Here is a 16,010-nt window from a genome sequence, read left to right on the forward strand (position 1 = left end):
TCAATTTAAAAAGAACAGAGGAAGTATTATTTATGGTTTCTATTTCTTAATACTCTTATTGATGCTGTACTTTTAGATCTTTGGGCGTGCTGGAAGGCCTCAGTTTGACAAAAGTGGTGAAGGCATTATCATTACATCTCATGACAAGTTAGCCCATTACCTGCGGCTACTTACTAATCAACTCCCTATTGAAAGTCAGGTAGTCTTTTGATGATCTTTTTGTTATGTAAAGTGATTAAGACTGCTTTAAGCTTTCTCTATTATCCCTGGTGAAGTGCTATCTTGAGAATCTGCAATGTTATCCTTGTCGTGGAGTGAAATAAGGAGTATTATGGCGGACATGATGATTTATTTTTGGATTTAGTCATTTAAATTCATGGTTTGATTGTTATAGGTTTGAGTTGGATATCTGTAGTTAAGAGCATTTCATTTCTATGAAACTTTCCCATGCTAAAATATCCAAAATTTCTCTATTATAATTTCTTGTATTCTGTCCGTTCTTTTTTAATTTCAACATTGGAAGTTTTATATTATTTCAGCCCCTTACAATAAGCTTTACTTAACTACCAACAACTCTTTTACAATTAGGGGAGTTTTATATTATTTTATTTATTTAGTTTGATTTATATTGTTTAAAATATGTTTGTGCTACATGCATTATGGGTCGAGAATCAATAAAGCATGTGCTCTTGTGAGGTTTTTTTTGTACTTGTGGGATAGAATTTTTGGATGTGAAAAAGGGGTTTGCGGGTGTGTCCATGACCCAATCTTAATCTGTGTGTTCCACACTTGGTAAGGAGAACATGCTTCACGGGTGTGGATCAGGATACCTTGGGTAATCTAACCTGGTAGTTTGCTAGCTTTTGTTAGGATGTAACTTGTTGGCTGTTGTTTGGGACCAAATGATGCTTCTATGGCATTCTTTGGCCAGATCTTTAGATTGGCTGGCGGCCAGGCATGCTGTTATGTTGTTTTTATACATGTTGTTTTGATATAGATAGTTCCTTGTCATCTTGCATCTTCTTTTTATACACTACATTATGCATTAATTAATTAGATTTGTCAAAAAGAAAAAGAAATTTCACGGCTAAGAAAAAAAAACTGTAAAGGCTGAGTTTCTGACAGGGCTTATATTAATTTTTCTTTTGGCAGTTCATCAACTCCTTGAAAGATAATTTGAATGCTGAGGTTGCGCTGGGTACTGTCACAAATGTGAAAGAAGCTTGTGCTTGGCTTGGGTATACCTATCTATTTATAAGGATGAAGATGAATCCTTTGGCATATGGTATTGGATGGGATGAGGTATTCGTTAACCTGTTTAGTTTATATATTCTCGTATTTAGTCTTAAGTTTTGGAAATGCAGTTGTATTTCTGCAGGTTTGTGTAATGAACTAGAAACTTGAAGATGAAGAAGATTAAGGGAAGAAGAATAATTTGATTAGTAAATTAAGATAGTGTAATAGGCCTTAGAGAGGCTTGATATTCTGCATGAGTCTGAATTAACAAACTAAAACTCCTTATTACTCTCTCTCACACACAGTCACACATATGTATTGCCTTCTTCCACAAGTTTTGGCAACAGACTTATAGTCATTCCCGATCATTTTCCTTCCGTAAGCCAGTTCATTACAGTTTGAAACCAAGCAATCATTTTTTTTTGATGGTGGTGGTAATGTTTTACAATTATGACTGTAAGGGCATTTGTTGTTCTCGTTTTGTTGTATATTCTTTGCTGAGATTTGTCCTTCAGAGAGTCATTTTCTGAAGCTAACAATTGATTTCCTTGATGGGGATTTGTAACTAACTTAGTTTTGTATTAGTGTCTACTTACACGTCTTCATCACCTATCGTCTACTTGTTATTGACACTGGGCCCAGAAATAAGGTTTATATATCCCTCTAGGAACTTCTCATAAATTTTCTCTTATTTGTTACAGATAGTTGCGGATCCTTCTTTGGGTTTAAAACAAAGGTCATTTATAACTGATGCTGCTCGTGCCCTTGATAAAGCAAAGATGATGCGTTTTGATGAGAAAAGTGGCAATTTTTACTGTACTGAGCTTGGTCGTATTGCAAGTCATTTCTATATACATTATTCCAGTGTGGAAACTTACAATGAAATGTTGAAGCGACATATGAGTGATAGTGAGGTAATTAGTCAAGATAATGGCTTCCTTAACCAATTTAATCTGTTGAGCTGATATTTCACTTATCTCCTTCATTGCATCAGATTTAGGTGAAAAAGTTTTAATATTGTTGAGGTTGCTAGTTCAGTTTATTTTATGGTGACTCTCTATTATTAGATCTAAAGCATATTAAGAATTTCTTGTACATTAGACAATCAGGTTCCTTAGGACAAAATCAATACGCATTAGTATTTGGTTCTTTATTTATTTTGTGGATAATCGACCTGGGATATGCTGCTCATTATATCCTGTGGCGTTAGGATCTTCAGTTTATGATAATATATATATATATATATATATATATATATATATATATATATATATATATATATATATATATATATATATATATATATATTAGATATTTTTTTTTTTTTTTTATGTTGGTTCATACTTTATACTGATGTAGGTTATTGACATGGTTGCACATTCTTCTGAGTTCGAAAATATTGTTGTAAGAGATGAAGAACAAATGGAATTAGAAAATTTAGCACGTGAATGCCCCTTAGAAATTAAAGGTGGTCCCTCCAGTAAACATGGGAAAATTTCTATCCTCATTCAGGTACATTTGGTCTCTCTGAATTTATACAGTCCCTCCATCAAAGTATATTGTGTTGCATTTCTTTTTACGCTTCCTCTGCCATATTTCATGTGCCATAACTTCAGTATTACTCTTCTTCTAGCATAATTTTTGACTAGTTTAATTATAGTATCAACAGATGGCTGTCTTGGTATACTATAGTTGTTGCAATTTATTAGAGATGGAGTGGCTTACATCTTTTGAATACAATAATCAGTACGATTATGGACTGTTCTGTTTATGTTGTTATTTGCAGTTATACATATCACGTGGATCCATAGAGGCTTTCTCATTGATTTCTGATGCTGCATATATAAGTGCAAGTTTGGCTCGTATTATGCGTGCTTTATTTGAGATATGCTTGCGGAGAGGATGGTCTGAGATGTCAGCGTTCATGTTAGAATACTGTAAGGCTGTAGATCGTCAAATCTGGCCTCATCAGCATCCACTCAGACAATTTGATAGGGATATCTCCTTAGAGGTTTTTTTGGGAGCTTTCCTACTCTTTTACACTCTAACAGTTTAAAGTAGTTTTTGATAAATGTATTTTATTTATTTCAGATCTTGAGGAAGCTCGAAGATCGAGGGGCTGATCTGGATCGCCTTTATGATATGGAAGAAAAGGATATTGGAGCTCTGATTCGTTTTGTACCTGGAGGGAAGGTAATCCTTGTGATTGTATGTGAACTTTTTGATGTTGAGAATAACTTCTTTACTGCATTTGCAGACAGTGAAGCAATATTTGTCATTTTTTCCAATGGTCCTGTTATCAGCCACTGTCAGTCCTATCACGAGAACTGTCTTAAAGGTTATTCTAGTTTTTCTTTTCATAAGTTATATATCCTCTATAAGACGGAATCTATTAACTCCATATTGTCATGGATTTAGATACTGGATACACCATCGACTGGCTGACATAATCCTTCTTATTTGCTATTGTAATTATTGTCCAGGTTGATTTACTTGTAACTCCTGATTTCATTTGGAAGGATCGTTTTCATGGAACTGCTCAGCGGTGGTGGATTCTTGTTGAGGTGCTATGTTTGCTTCGAGATCCTAACTTTATTATTAATATATTTAATTATGCTAAAAATCTCAGAGCTACTTTCTTTTGGGATAAAATATTTGTTGGAGTAATAAATTGCATTTGTTTTGCCGACTTGCATGTATAATAATTGATTTAATTGCATCTCTCTTCACTTTCCTCCTCATTTACCTAAGTGACTTCACTTTGCTATTTTTTCTCCATTTTTCTCATCTATTTTTTAGATTCTTAAAGATGAAACATGTGAAGGTGAATATATAAAGGAGTGTCTATTCCCTCTCGAAAACCTTTTACTCATGTGGTTAAATAACAAATAGAAGAAATAATTAACATTAAGGTGTCTAGATATCACTCCTTTTTTTATACTCACAACATTATTTCTTTTTACTCATGTCTCTTCTTTTTATAATCAATAAAGTTAATTAATTACATTTAATCTTGTCAAAAAAAAAAAAAAAAAAAAACATTTGATCAACAATATTTCTTTCAGTTTCCCACAAGCTTAAATATGGAGTGTGTAACATTAATTGGTTAAAGAATCTAGATTCTAGGCATTCCCTAACTTGAATAATTTTAGTAACCAACTGAGGTGTTTCATTTTCTTAAAGACACACCTCAAGCAAAATAATTTATAAGAAATAACCTGTGCATTCAACTGGCCAAATGACTGGTTGATTATAAAAAAGGAAAGACGTTTTAAGGGTGATACTTATCTTGTTTACGGTAACGATTTATTATTAGCATCTTTCTATGTTTTAAAGTTCTAATCCATGTCATCTTATCTAGCTTGAAAACAAAAATCCCCAGTATATCAACCGAAAGAAGTGGAAATAAGAATTATTTTAGAGATCTGTAAATTAATATTAATAATTAAGGAGAAGATTTACTTAGATTGATGACCAAATGTAATTATTGATATTAGTAAAGGAATGTGTTAGATGATGAGAAAGTACCGTGTATAATACATTGATTGTCACAGTATGCGACTTAAACGAGGAGTTTCTTATAGGGTAAAAAGAGTGTTGAAGATACGTAAGGATTTTCCAGTTGTAACCATATGGAAGAAGTTAAAATGGGAATGGTAGCCTAAAAAGAAGGAATCATTGCTAACTACCCTTTAGCTATTGTGGACTGTGAAAATATACAATAATAATGATTGCAGTAACAAATAACACCCTAATATTAATTAGAAGGATGTTACCCGTATTCAATTAAAAAAAGCGGCTTCACACGGGGAAGTATGCATGTTTATATCCTCCATTACCATTATGGCATAGATAAAACAGTAAAGTAAATTGTCTTGTACTTAAATCTTGTTAAAGTATGATTGCAATATTTAATTGGCTTAAGGTTTCTTGCTTGATTAATATGTTTTTCTTTTTCTTTTGAATTCATTCTATCAATAATTATATTTCTGATGATAATAAGAAGTGTAATTAGATCTCTATAAGATTATTAGGCCCACAATGTTGTGTAATATATGGCTCTGGTTGGCCTTCAACATGTGAGTTGTTTTGATGTGAATTTTCATTATTTATTGGCAACAATGAAACATACATGGGAGCGATCTATATTATGCTTTCCCACCAAATTTTAATCTTATTTCTCTTAGTATACATATACATTATGCTATACAAACATGTCAAGTAGCAAGCAGAGGAAAAAGAACTATGGATGGAATGAGTGAATGAGAGGGGGGCAGAGACTGTTGAAAGTGGATGGGGGAATAATGGTAAGATATTGAAAGGGGAAGTAGAGCTGGTTTGAAGTGGCTGGAACTGGATTTTTTTTTATTAGAATTTTTACTTCTTCTTGTTACGATGATTTATTCCTCAAGATTAAAGACTAAGAGGTTGTGATCAAATATCCTCCTTTTCATGTATACTTATTTTCAGCAAATCCACTTAAGAATTACTAAAGAGTTCTGAACATTATGCGAGAAGCTGATGTATGGAGTTGTTATTGCCTAAACCAAGGACCAAGCCCTCAGGTGAAGCTTGGGGAAACCGTTACAAGATGTTGAAGTTCCTCCTCTTTTAAAGCGGAGACTTGATTTAATTTTTTTGGTACATGAGTGTAGACTTCTTTAAGTTTAATCATTCATTTGCTTTATATTTTCTAACACTCGTTTTACCCTAGGCATGGTGGCTCTGGAACTATTGTAATGTGACCTTATATGTTGGGCTGTTTTTCCCCTGAAAGTGTATAGATTTGGAATCCTATTAATGCATTGAGACTGCTTATGACGTGCTGTGACTTCGTAAATGCAAATTTAGAGTATCGTATTTAGTGATTGTTTTAGCTGGCAACTTGTATTTCTCACTTACTGAGGATATTATGCTGAACAGGATTCGGAAAATGACCATATATATCATTCAGAGCTGTTCACACTTTCGAAGAGAACAGCAAGAGCGGATCCTCAAAAGCTTTCTTTTACCGTGCCAATATTTGAACCGCATCCACCACAATATTATATACGTGCTGTTTCTGACTCTTGGCTTCAATCAGAATCTTTTTACACTATATCTCTTCACAATCTTGCTTTGCCTGAGGTAATCTATAAGCTATAGTACAAGAGGAAGAATAAGATTTTTTTTTTTTTAATTTAATTTTTCCTTTGTTTGTTTGTTTGTTTTGTTAATTGGTTACGTTACTTGTGTATTCTATACGGGAATTCACTTGTTTTTCTTCTGTTTTCCAGTCTCACACTTCCCATACAGAACTGCTTGATTTAAAACCTCTTCCAATAACCGCGCTTGGTAATAGTATGTATGAATCCTTGTACAGCTTCTCGCACTTCAATCCAATTCAGACACAGGTCCGCATCTTCTTGTTCTTGCTACAATATAGTGTAAAAGTTACTGTGATGCTTATTTTTTTATACCTTAGCGGTTCTTGTAGGCTTTTCATGTCCTGTATCACACAGACAACAATGTTCTCTTAGGAGCTCCTACAGGAAGTGGAAAAACTATATCAGCTGAGCTTGCAATGTTTCACCTATTCAATTCTCAGCCTGATATGAAGGTTGGTTTTTGGATCTGTTACCCAGTTAAGAGAATGCATATATATACAAGTCATTTTTTCGTCAGAGATGTGATAAAGGTTGATGAAGTTACTGGTCAGGCCATGCAAGACTTCATGTACAATATAATTTATCTTAGAACTCTAGAAAGATGGAATTATAATTTTCTTTTGGTCATACTTTTGATCCTGTCTCTTTTGCCTTCTTCAGGTATGTGTACATAAGGGCTTTGTCGTGCTCCTAGTATATAAACCCTTTCTTCCTTCATTAATGTGCATATTTTAATTTTCATGTTACAAACTTTTACTGTAATTTCTCATCAGTTTTTGGGAAATGCATAGTCATGTGGAATCTTGTTAGATCTGCCTTGATGTTATGAATTAATATAGCTTTGGACAGAATTTCGAGATTAGATGCAAGCATAAAGCAATGAATGATGTTTTATTCTGGAAAACAGCAATAAGAAGGATAATTCAAACTTTCGAGATATTCAGTTGAAATTAATCAATCAAACATCATTTTATTGCTTTATTCTTGCATTTGATCTCCAAATTTGTCCAAAGTTATATTAAATAAAATTCAATGCGTATCTTTAAATTAGCAAAATTTATAATATAATGATACACAAGTAAAGATAAAGATGGTCAAAAGTGTGTCTTAGAGACCATTAAAGTCAAATTGTGCAGAATATCATGTGTCAAAGGGAGAATCCTCTTGCTCACAGCTCTTGAAGTTTAGTTAACGATAATTCTATTTATTAATGCTGCATTTGCTTTTTTGTTGTATTAATTGTGTTTTGGACAGTTGTAGTTATCAAATTCTAGTAAATGTTATAAGACTTGTCTTGAGGCAAACTGTTTTTGTTTAACCTGGACAAAGGTTTAATCTGACTTTGTGGCGGGTTTTCGTTGTTAGTCTAACATCAATAAACATGCACTGCTTTTATTCTTGCAGGTTATATATATAGCACCCTTGAAGGCCCTAGTCCGAGAAAGAATGAAAGACTGGAAAAGGCGACTTGTCACTCAGCTGGGGAAAAAGATGGTACACTGGATATTTTTCTAGTTGATTTGGAGAAAGAATTTTGTTTGGTTATTTCTTTTTGTATGGTTAAATAATTTTAATGACAATTTCATGTGATCAGGTTGAAATGACTGGTGATTTTACTCCAGACTTAATGGCCCTTTTGTCCGCAGATATCATCATTTCTACTCCTGAAAAGTGGGATGGAATCAGCCGTAACTGGCACACTCGAAGCTATGTTAAAAAGGTTATCCCTTTCACCCTTTGCTATGGTTTCTCTTAGTTAATATCTCTCTTTATTGCCTCCCTTCCTTTATTAGTTGAAATTCAATGGTACATTGAAATGCGTGCGTGTGTGTAGGTAGGTAGGGCTTATGATTTTTTGTGTATTTGCTACCTTTTAAGCTGTTTGGGGATCTGTAGGTAGGGCTTATGATTTTGGATGAGATTCACCTACTTGGAGCTGATCGTGGACCAATTCTTGAGGTAATATTGATCTCAAATGCATGTATGTTGTCACTTGGGTGGGTCAGATTTGCAACGAAGAATCAGACCCCCTATTAATTCTGTCTTATTTGTTTGGTTCCTCTATCCCTTTTATTCTCATTCTCTTCCACTAATTCTACTACTCATTGAATACTAATATGTTAAATAGTGTAAATTTGCAAATTATGTATGTAGTCATAACAATGTTAATATTTGCAATGTGCGTGCCTTTGCCCCATGCCTTGTTTTTGGAAAGTGATCATTCCTCAGAGCTCCTCATATGTGCTAAAACTATGAAGGGCTCAAGGTGAAACCAAACTACCATACCACTAGGGATAGGGAGATTATAAGGGCTTCCAGTCCATATAATCTTGTCTGTTCACATAAATAAAAATCAAATGGCAACCTAAAGAGTAAACTGATTGCCTCAATAACCTAAAGAGAACAAATAGGGATACCCCTCCCCCAAATAAAGACATTAGATAGTTTACCATATCATCCTTGCACACTTATTCTGTATAAGGCTAATAGGCTATGAGCGTTATGGTCTTATGGAAAACTAACTTTGGTCTTGTAAGTAATCTAAAGGTAACATCTGGACAGTCATGTTTGGTTGGATTATTAACAATTGTACTGCATCCTTTTCATTGAAAATATCCTTTTCTTCCCACTTTCCACTTATTAAAATAATAGAAGGGTCGCACAGGTAGGCATGATGGGGCTGTCAATTAACTTTACCTATGCCCAAAGGCTTATAGGCCTATATTCTATAAACTTTCTACCGCACTAAAGAGTGTAAGACTGTAACAACCAGTCACCGAAATTTGAACTCTGATCCCTGGATGGCGGTGAAAGGCTACAGTCTTAGCCAGTCCACTAAGTTGGTTTCTTACTCCTGTGCTCAAGAAAATTGTTGTTAGAATATGCCTTAAAATTGTCACTCCCCTTCACATTACCATAACGGGGATCTCGTTATGGTTTTCTGTTTTGGGCCTAATTTTTGGTATATTTTATATTTGTTTAGGAGTTCTACATAAACTCCTTAAGCTATTAACCTAGCATATCCTCTAATATTTGTGCTCGATTTAGTTCTTTGCATTTGGACGTAGCTACTTTAGTGAACCATGTAAATTTGTGTGAATCATTTTCACATCTGTTACAACGATTGTCTCTGTAATTTTTTGTATTGCTCTTACTCTTAAGTCTGAAGCTAACTTTATCTGTTTATGTTGCTGAGAATTATCCATTATTGTTTCAGATTATAATCATGTCTAACCTGCTTTGTTTGACGATCTTTTAAGCAATTCATGCAACTATCATTTCTATATTGCTAATGGCAGATTGTGCTTTTTAGGTCATTGTCTCAAGGATGAGATATATATCGTCACAGACAGAACGTTCTGTGCGATTTGTGGGTTTATCAACAGCTTTAGCAAATGCAGGGTATGTAATTATTTCCTTAGGAATATCTTTATTAGTCTTTCCTTCCTGACTGTGCATTTGTGCTAATATTGTCTAATTACCCTTGGTTGTGTTTATTGTATTACCACAACTATGCAATGAAATCTATAGTTTATGTAGACAAAGAGGAAGCAGGGTATTAATAATATAGAAATTTGACACGTGAGGTGGCGAGTTTGGCATTGACTTACATATATTTCACTATTGTAAGAAACACTTGTTATATGTATTGTCCATATTAGCTGCGTCAGTGATGCTTCAATGATCTGTAAAACAAATTTGAATTACCCAATTTGTGCTATAGACTGTTATGTAGGAGTTAAGATATTCTGTTAAATACTCCATATACAACTTCAAAAGTGCCATAAACTTTTGAATTGCTATTCAGAGAGCTACACATCTTGCTTGAGGAAAAAGCTACTAGTATTGAAAATTTTATCCTACATTCTACAACTATTAGGGTTACATCTGAGATCTGATATAGGGGCCTTATAATTTGCTATAGAGTAATGATAATGTTCTATTTCCACTAAAAAATCAAGCCCAGGAACCTTGAAAACAACTCATTTTAAACTATATTACGCTTTTCTTTATCCACAATTCGAAATTGGTTAGATATTCCCTCCCGCCGACTTCAAGGCCCAGTCAGTAATCGCACCAACAGGGCTGGAAGGGAATCTTAACCAAATTGATGTCTATGATCCACCTTGGCCAGCGCTGCAGTAGACTAGTGCTTTCTGAACTCGATTTTGTATAATTCAATTTTTTCCCTTATTTCATCTCCTCCACTTCATTCTTCCCCATCGGTAGGCCTACCTGCTTTGGAAGCTGCTTTCCCCACCCCCACCCATTTTGACTAGTTACCGATAATGCTGTTGTCATTTCTTGCATCTTTGACTTAAACCACTCTTAATTCACATTCTCTCCGTAGAAGCCCCTCCCCTTGCAATTGGCAAGTCTGCAAGCCACGATTGATTCCTTTCATGTCTTACTCAGCCTTACCCTTCCTTTTTCCCGCCAACAACCTTGCTTATACCTTTACCACATTTTTTTCTTCTTCCTTCCCTTTCTTTTTGTTTAATTTCTTGCAGCCACCTTTAGGGTTTCAGGCACTTGTCAATATAAAGCCAAATATACAAAATAAGGCGTGAATAACTCTCTTCATAAACTTTGCATAATTACCATCGATGAAGTTTTAACTAAAACACAAAAATAACTCAAAGAAGCACAAAAATAAAATGGTATCTACATAAGCTAATGAAATTCAAATTTGTGTATCTTCTTGGTGCAATAAAATAATACACCTTTGAATCATTTATATACTTATAAGTTATAAGTGTGGCTAAAAATAGATGAATTCCTACTTTACATATTTTATGAATATGTAAATAAAACGTTGAATCTCTGTTTGTGATTTTTTTAATCAAATAAGTTGTGTTACTTGATAATCTATTCATACTATTGACCATATAGGAATTTGGCTGACTGGCTGGGTGTCGGTGAAGTGGGACTCTATAATTTCAAGCCGAGTGTGCGACCTGTACCACTTGAAGTCCATATCCAGGTCAGTGAAATTGCTCTTTTCAATTGGCTTAATATCTGACCATGAAGGTATAATGATCAGAGTGTTGCCTACATATGCTCCTAAAGTCTAAGATATGTGTGATTACTCTCTTAGAGGAGCATTTCTTCTAAATATCATGATGCGTGAATTTCCTTATTGCCAAGAGTTGGCTGCATAGATTATTCTTCATTCTATATCCGATGGATTCTGCAAATTTAGGATGAATTTCAACATAAATGATGTTAAAACAATAAAAAGACCTTATCAAAACTGCGAGCTGTATTCTACATTCCAATTTCTGTACCACAAATCATATTGTACTGGCTACCATGTAACATTGGTGCTGCTTGACTGGCTATTGTGGCTGAAAAGTAATTGCTAAATTTCAGAAACGTCAGCTTTATAGAAATAGATCTTTAAACATAACATCTTTGTAGGTTAGAGTTGGGTTGCTTGCTTCTTTGTGGTGCTACACTATGGGTGTATCTTTGGTCTTAGGTTTGTTAAAAAATTGATCTTGTTTTCAGTAGTTGTAAATTTGTAATAGTTTAGCTCACGATTGTAGATATGTTTACATCTTTAAATATTTGTCTTTTGGTTATTGTCTTTTTAGTTCTAGATACCTATTGTTTTTGTGTTACAAGATATTGGTTTGAGTATTGCAAAAAGGTGAATGGTTATCTCTGCCTCTCATGTACAGGGATACCCTGGGAAATTCTATTGTCCAAGAATGAATAGCATGAATAAGCCTGCGTATGCTGCTATCTGTTCACATTCACCTACAAAGCCAGTTCTTATATTTGTTTCCTCGCGTCGACAAACAAGACTTACTGCTTTGGACCTTATTCAGGTACAGAGGAGTATCTTTGGACTGGTTTTGTTTATTTCCCATTAATTTATATGTACTTCCTCCGTTCTTTTATTATTGCACCACTTGCCTTTTTAGGAAGTTTCACAAATATTGCACCATATCCTCTTTAGGAAAAAAACTATTTGTGTTCACACTACAAATACCCAACATACCCTTGCTTTTTCACACTTATTTTTTAATTTATCAATGTCACATGGGCAATTTTGTATTTTTACCTTTCTCTCTTACTTTTTTCCACTACCAAAATTTTTGTATCCAACCCCTATGGTGCAATAATAAAAAAACGGAGGAAGTATATATATATAAATTTTTTTTTTTAATTTTTTTTTTGTAAATCTCTGCTTTTACGTTCATGGATGTTTATGACATTTTTGCTGCTGTCCTTGCCCTTCACTTGTATTTAGTATGCTGCATCTGATGAGCATCCAAGGAAGTTCTTGAATATACCAGAAGATGCACTGCAGATGATTCTTTCCCAGATATCAGATCAAAACCTAAGGCACACCTTGCAGTTTGGAATTGGTTTGCACCATGCTGGATTGAACGACAAGGATCGATCTGTAGTTGAAGAATTGTTTGGAAACAATAAGATCCAGGTTCATCTGCTGACTTAGTCTGGAAGCTTTTTTTTGGTGTGATGTAAAATTTCCGCGTATTGATTTATAATAGCACCCATTTGCCCTGTCTTGCTCATGTTTTGATTATATTGCAGCGTTCTGAGCTCCATAACGTATACTTCTATAATGATTAATTTAAGTATTTTGATTTTTACTTGATAGGTATTGGTGTCAACTAGTACATTGGCTTGGGGTGTGAATCTTCCTGCACATCTTGTTATTATAAAGGTTAGCCTACTATAAAGTGTATACAATCTCACTATGATATATGCAAGTTTTAGTATGGAGGGTGCTTTTTTTTTTTTAATCTGCTACTATCATTTTCCCTCTGGGCTATACAGAGATGCTTTGTTGATTCTATTGACTAGAGCCTATTTGGGTAGTTTAAGCTGAAGGAGGGAAAAAAGTGGTGGATGTATAGATGGTGGGACAAGACTTGGTTGTTAGTGGCTCAAGACGTAAGAGGATAACCTTTCAAAGGGTTTAAATGGTTTGGGCCAAAGCTGTGCATGGGTCTCTCATGGGTTGATTATGGACAGGTCATTAAACAAGCAAGAAAATATGAAATGGAGAGAGGCAAAGATAATTGCAAATAACTACAGAATTACACAATTAGTTTTCTTTATCCTAACTATTTGCATTTACAAAATTATTGGGAAACCCTGTCCTTTACAGCCAAACCCATTTAACACCCTTTAAAATTGTCCTAACCCTATTAAAACCAGATCTAGTAAGGACAGGGAAAATATTCTCTTTTCTGTTTGTTTAATTAATGTTCATAATCATACTGACGGATATTTGCATTTAGGAGTAGGTTGATGTTTAGCTTTCCTATTCTCTTTCATATTGCCTGAATCTGGTCCTTGGTTATTACCATTTTGAGGGTGCTTCCTGACTATGTATTTTAATGTTTGTGTGTCAATAATTGGCAGTATCTGTTAATATTAAGTGGCTGGGTTGTGGAAGATGATTATGTAGACAATCTTTATCGGGTTAGAGAGAAGGGATATGCAAGATTAGTGATAAAGTAGGTTAGGATTGAAATACCTGCGACTGCTATTATTTTTTTTTTTTAAAAAAAACTTATGAACAAATTGTGAATGCAACCGGTTATTAGGGAGACAACTCAGCAGAGAATCCAATGCACTCCCATTTAGAAAGGAAGCTTGATAGGTTATGCATAAACCTTTCCCTTTACCTCTTTCAATGGTTGGTGCATGTATAGGAATTCACTGAAAGAAATTGTACTCATAATCCTCACGTTACAATTGAGTCAACAGCTGAGGGCTGAGGGCTGAATGTCACAATTTATTCCAAATTATGACGATGAAAATGAGTTATCCAACTTAATGGCTCTTATTTTTACTTTTGCAGCTATTTCTTGCATCTCTAGGTTTTCCTCTATGATACCATTCATCTCCTGAGTGTCACCTTTTAAAATCATGAGTTTTTTGTTGAATGACAGGGAACAGAGTTTTATGACGGGAAATCAAAAAGATATGTTGATTTTCCTATAACAGATATCTTGCAAATGATGGGTCGTGCTGGTCGACCTCAATATGACCAGCATGGGAAAGCAGTTATTTTGGTTCATGAACCAAAAAAGAGTTTCTACAAAAAGGTATTATATACATATTGCTTTGAAATTCAATCATGAGAATGCATTTTTGAATCTGTTTGCTAAAAGCATTTTTTCTATTTGCAGTTCCTTTATGAACCCTTTCCAGTTGAGAGTAGTCTCAGAGAGCACTTGCACAATCACTTCAATGCAGAAATTGTGTCCGGCACAATTTCCCATAAGGAGGATGCCATCCACTACTTAACCTGGACTTATCTTTACCGAAGGCTGGTAAATTTCTACTTATTACTTTATGAACTCTTATTGCATGGGATTGTGATGATAAGCATTGGAGTTTCTCGTTATCTCTAAATTGAATATCTAAATCCTCGATAAGCTATTGTTACTCTTTGCTTCCTTACTGTTGCTGAACTGTCTGTTTGTCCTCTTAGGTATAATACGTTTTCTTCATTTGTTTGCCTTTTTACTCAGATTTTTTCTTTTAGTTTGAAGTGGTGATATTTATCTTACAACCCAAAGGAAAATTATACACTTCATTATAACAAATAAACAACAATTATGTCTATATAGTTTTATTATCTTTGCTGGATTTGTGTTTTCATTAGTGTAATAGTCGTTCTCTTTAACAGGAAGTTCATTAATAGGCTACTTGTTAGATACAATGCAGTCCACATGGAATTACTGGCAGATCTATTTAGTGGGACTAATGGCCTATGGTGGCACGTTCATTTAATTTACAATTTACTGTGCCAACATGTTCATTTCTTTTGAATACTTATTATTTTTTCCCTGATTGAAGCTAGTGTAAAGAATGATCAGAATAAAAGGATCTTAAGATGCGCCTTTTTTGCTACTTAGTATACTTATTTCATAATTGTCATGGTTTATCTATAAGATGAGTGTGTGTTGTTAGTATCTTTTTTCTGATATATAGAGATGAAAATAGGATTTAATCTTAGGACTGCCCTTCAAGACTTAACATATTAAGCCGGCGATTTTCTCATTCACCTTTTTTTTACAACTCTAATTTGTGCTCAAGTCCGTCTCATGTGACATACAGTGCTACCCCTAATAGAAAATACCGGATCCCTGCCACTGGGCAAATAAAAAAAATAAATAAAAAAAATACTGGCTTTCAGGTTCTGGTTGTCATATTATCATCTGTGTCATTTTATCTGCAATAACTAATCACATTTTACATTCAATCTAGACGGTTAATCCAGCTTATTATGGTTTGGAAGATATCAATCCAGTGGTCGTGAGCTCTTACTTATCAAGGTAATGAATCAGTGGCTCATTTCTTTTTACATGACTTCTTTTATAAAGGCATTATTAGTATTAGTATTGTCATCCTTCTAACTCTCTGTCGCAGGTTGGTGCAAAGTACATTTGAGGATCTAGAAGACAGTGGTTGTATAAAAATGGTTGAGGATAGTGTGGAACCGATGATTCTAGGCTCGATTGCATCTCAATATTACCTTAGTTATTTGACCGTGTCAATGTTTGGCTCCAACCTTGGACCAGGCCTTTCGCTTGAAGTGAGTGTTAGCTTGAGATGTGATTGTTTGTTTTCAGC

At 34.3% G+C, this 16,010-nt stretch overlaps 1 protein-coding gene across 2 annotated transcripts in view; it reads left to right on the forward strand.

The window, feature by feature from the left end:
* The window catches only part of LOC145601262 (DExH-box ATP-dependent RNA helicase DExH14-like), a 34,138-nt gene that overhangs the window by 13,665 nt on the left and 4,463 nt on the right, over positions 1-16,010 (forward strand). For both annotated transcript variants that reach the window (XM_081657244.1, XM_081657252.1), the window contains 23 exons: positions 77-199; positions 1,153-1,302; positions 1,938-2,150; positions 2,596-2,748; positions 3,023-3,247; positions 3,328-3,429; positions 3,494-3,574; positions 3,720-3,800; positions 6,160-6,363; positions 6,513-6,629; positions 6,713-6,835; positions 7,788-7,877; positions 7,978-8,103; positions 8,280-8,342; positions 9,697-9,785; positions 11,277-11,367; positions 12,068-12,217; positions 12,643-12,834; positions 13,018-13,083; positions 14,321-14,476; positions 14,561-14,704; positions 15,645-15,712; positions 15,807-15,972. In XM_081657244.1, coding sequence (XP_081513370.1) covers positions 77-199; positions 1,153-1,302; positions 1,938-2,150; positions 2,596-2,748; positions 3,023-3,247; positions 3,328-3,429; positions 3,494-3,574; positions 3,720-3,800; positions 6,160-6,363; positions 6,513-6,629; positions 6,713-6,835; positions 7,788-7,877; positions 7,978-8,103; positions 8,280-8,342; positions 9,697-9,785; positions 11,277-11,367; positions 12,068-12,217; positions 12,643-12,834; positions 13,018-13,083; positions 14,321-14,476; positions 14,561-14,704; positions 15,645-15,712; positions 15,807-15,972 — 2,973 coding nt within the window. The remainder of the gene's footprint in view (positions 1-76; positions 200-1,152; positions 1,303-1,937; positions 2,151-2,595; positions 2,749-3,022; positions 3,248-3,327; positions 3,430-3,493; positions 3,575-3,719; positions 3,801-6,159; positions 6,364-6,512; positions 6,630-6,712; positions 6,836-7,787; positions 7,878-7,977; positions 8,104-8,279; positions 8,343-9,696; positions 9,786-11,276; positions 11,368-12,067; positions 12,218-12,642; positions 12,835-13,017; positions 13,084-14,320; positions 14,477-14,560; positions 14,705-15,644; positions 15,713-15,806; positions 15,973-16,010) is intronic.

The sequence above is a fragment of the Chenopodium album genome, chromosome 2 (genome assembly GCF_948465745.1).
Source record: "Chenopodium album chromosome 2, dcCheAlbu1.1, whole genome shotgun sequence".
In the NCBI taxonomy this organism is placed as follows: domain Eukaryota; kingdom Viridiplantae; phylum Streptophyta; class Magnoliopsida; order Caryophyllales; family Amaranthaceae; genus Chenopodium; species Chenopodium album.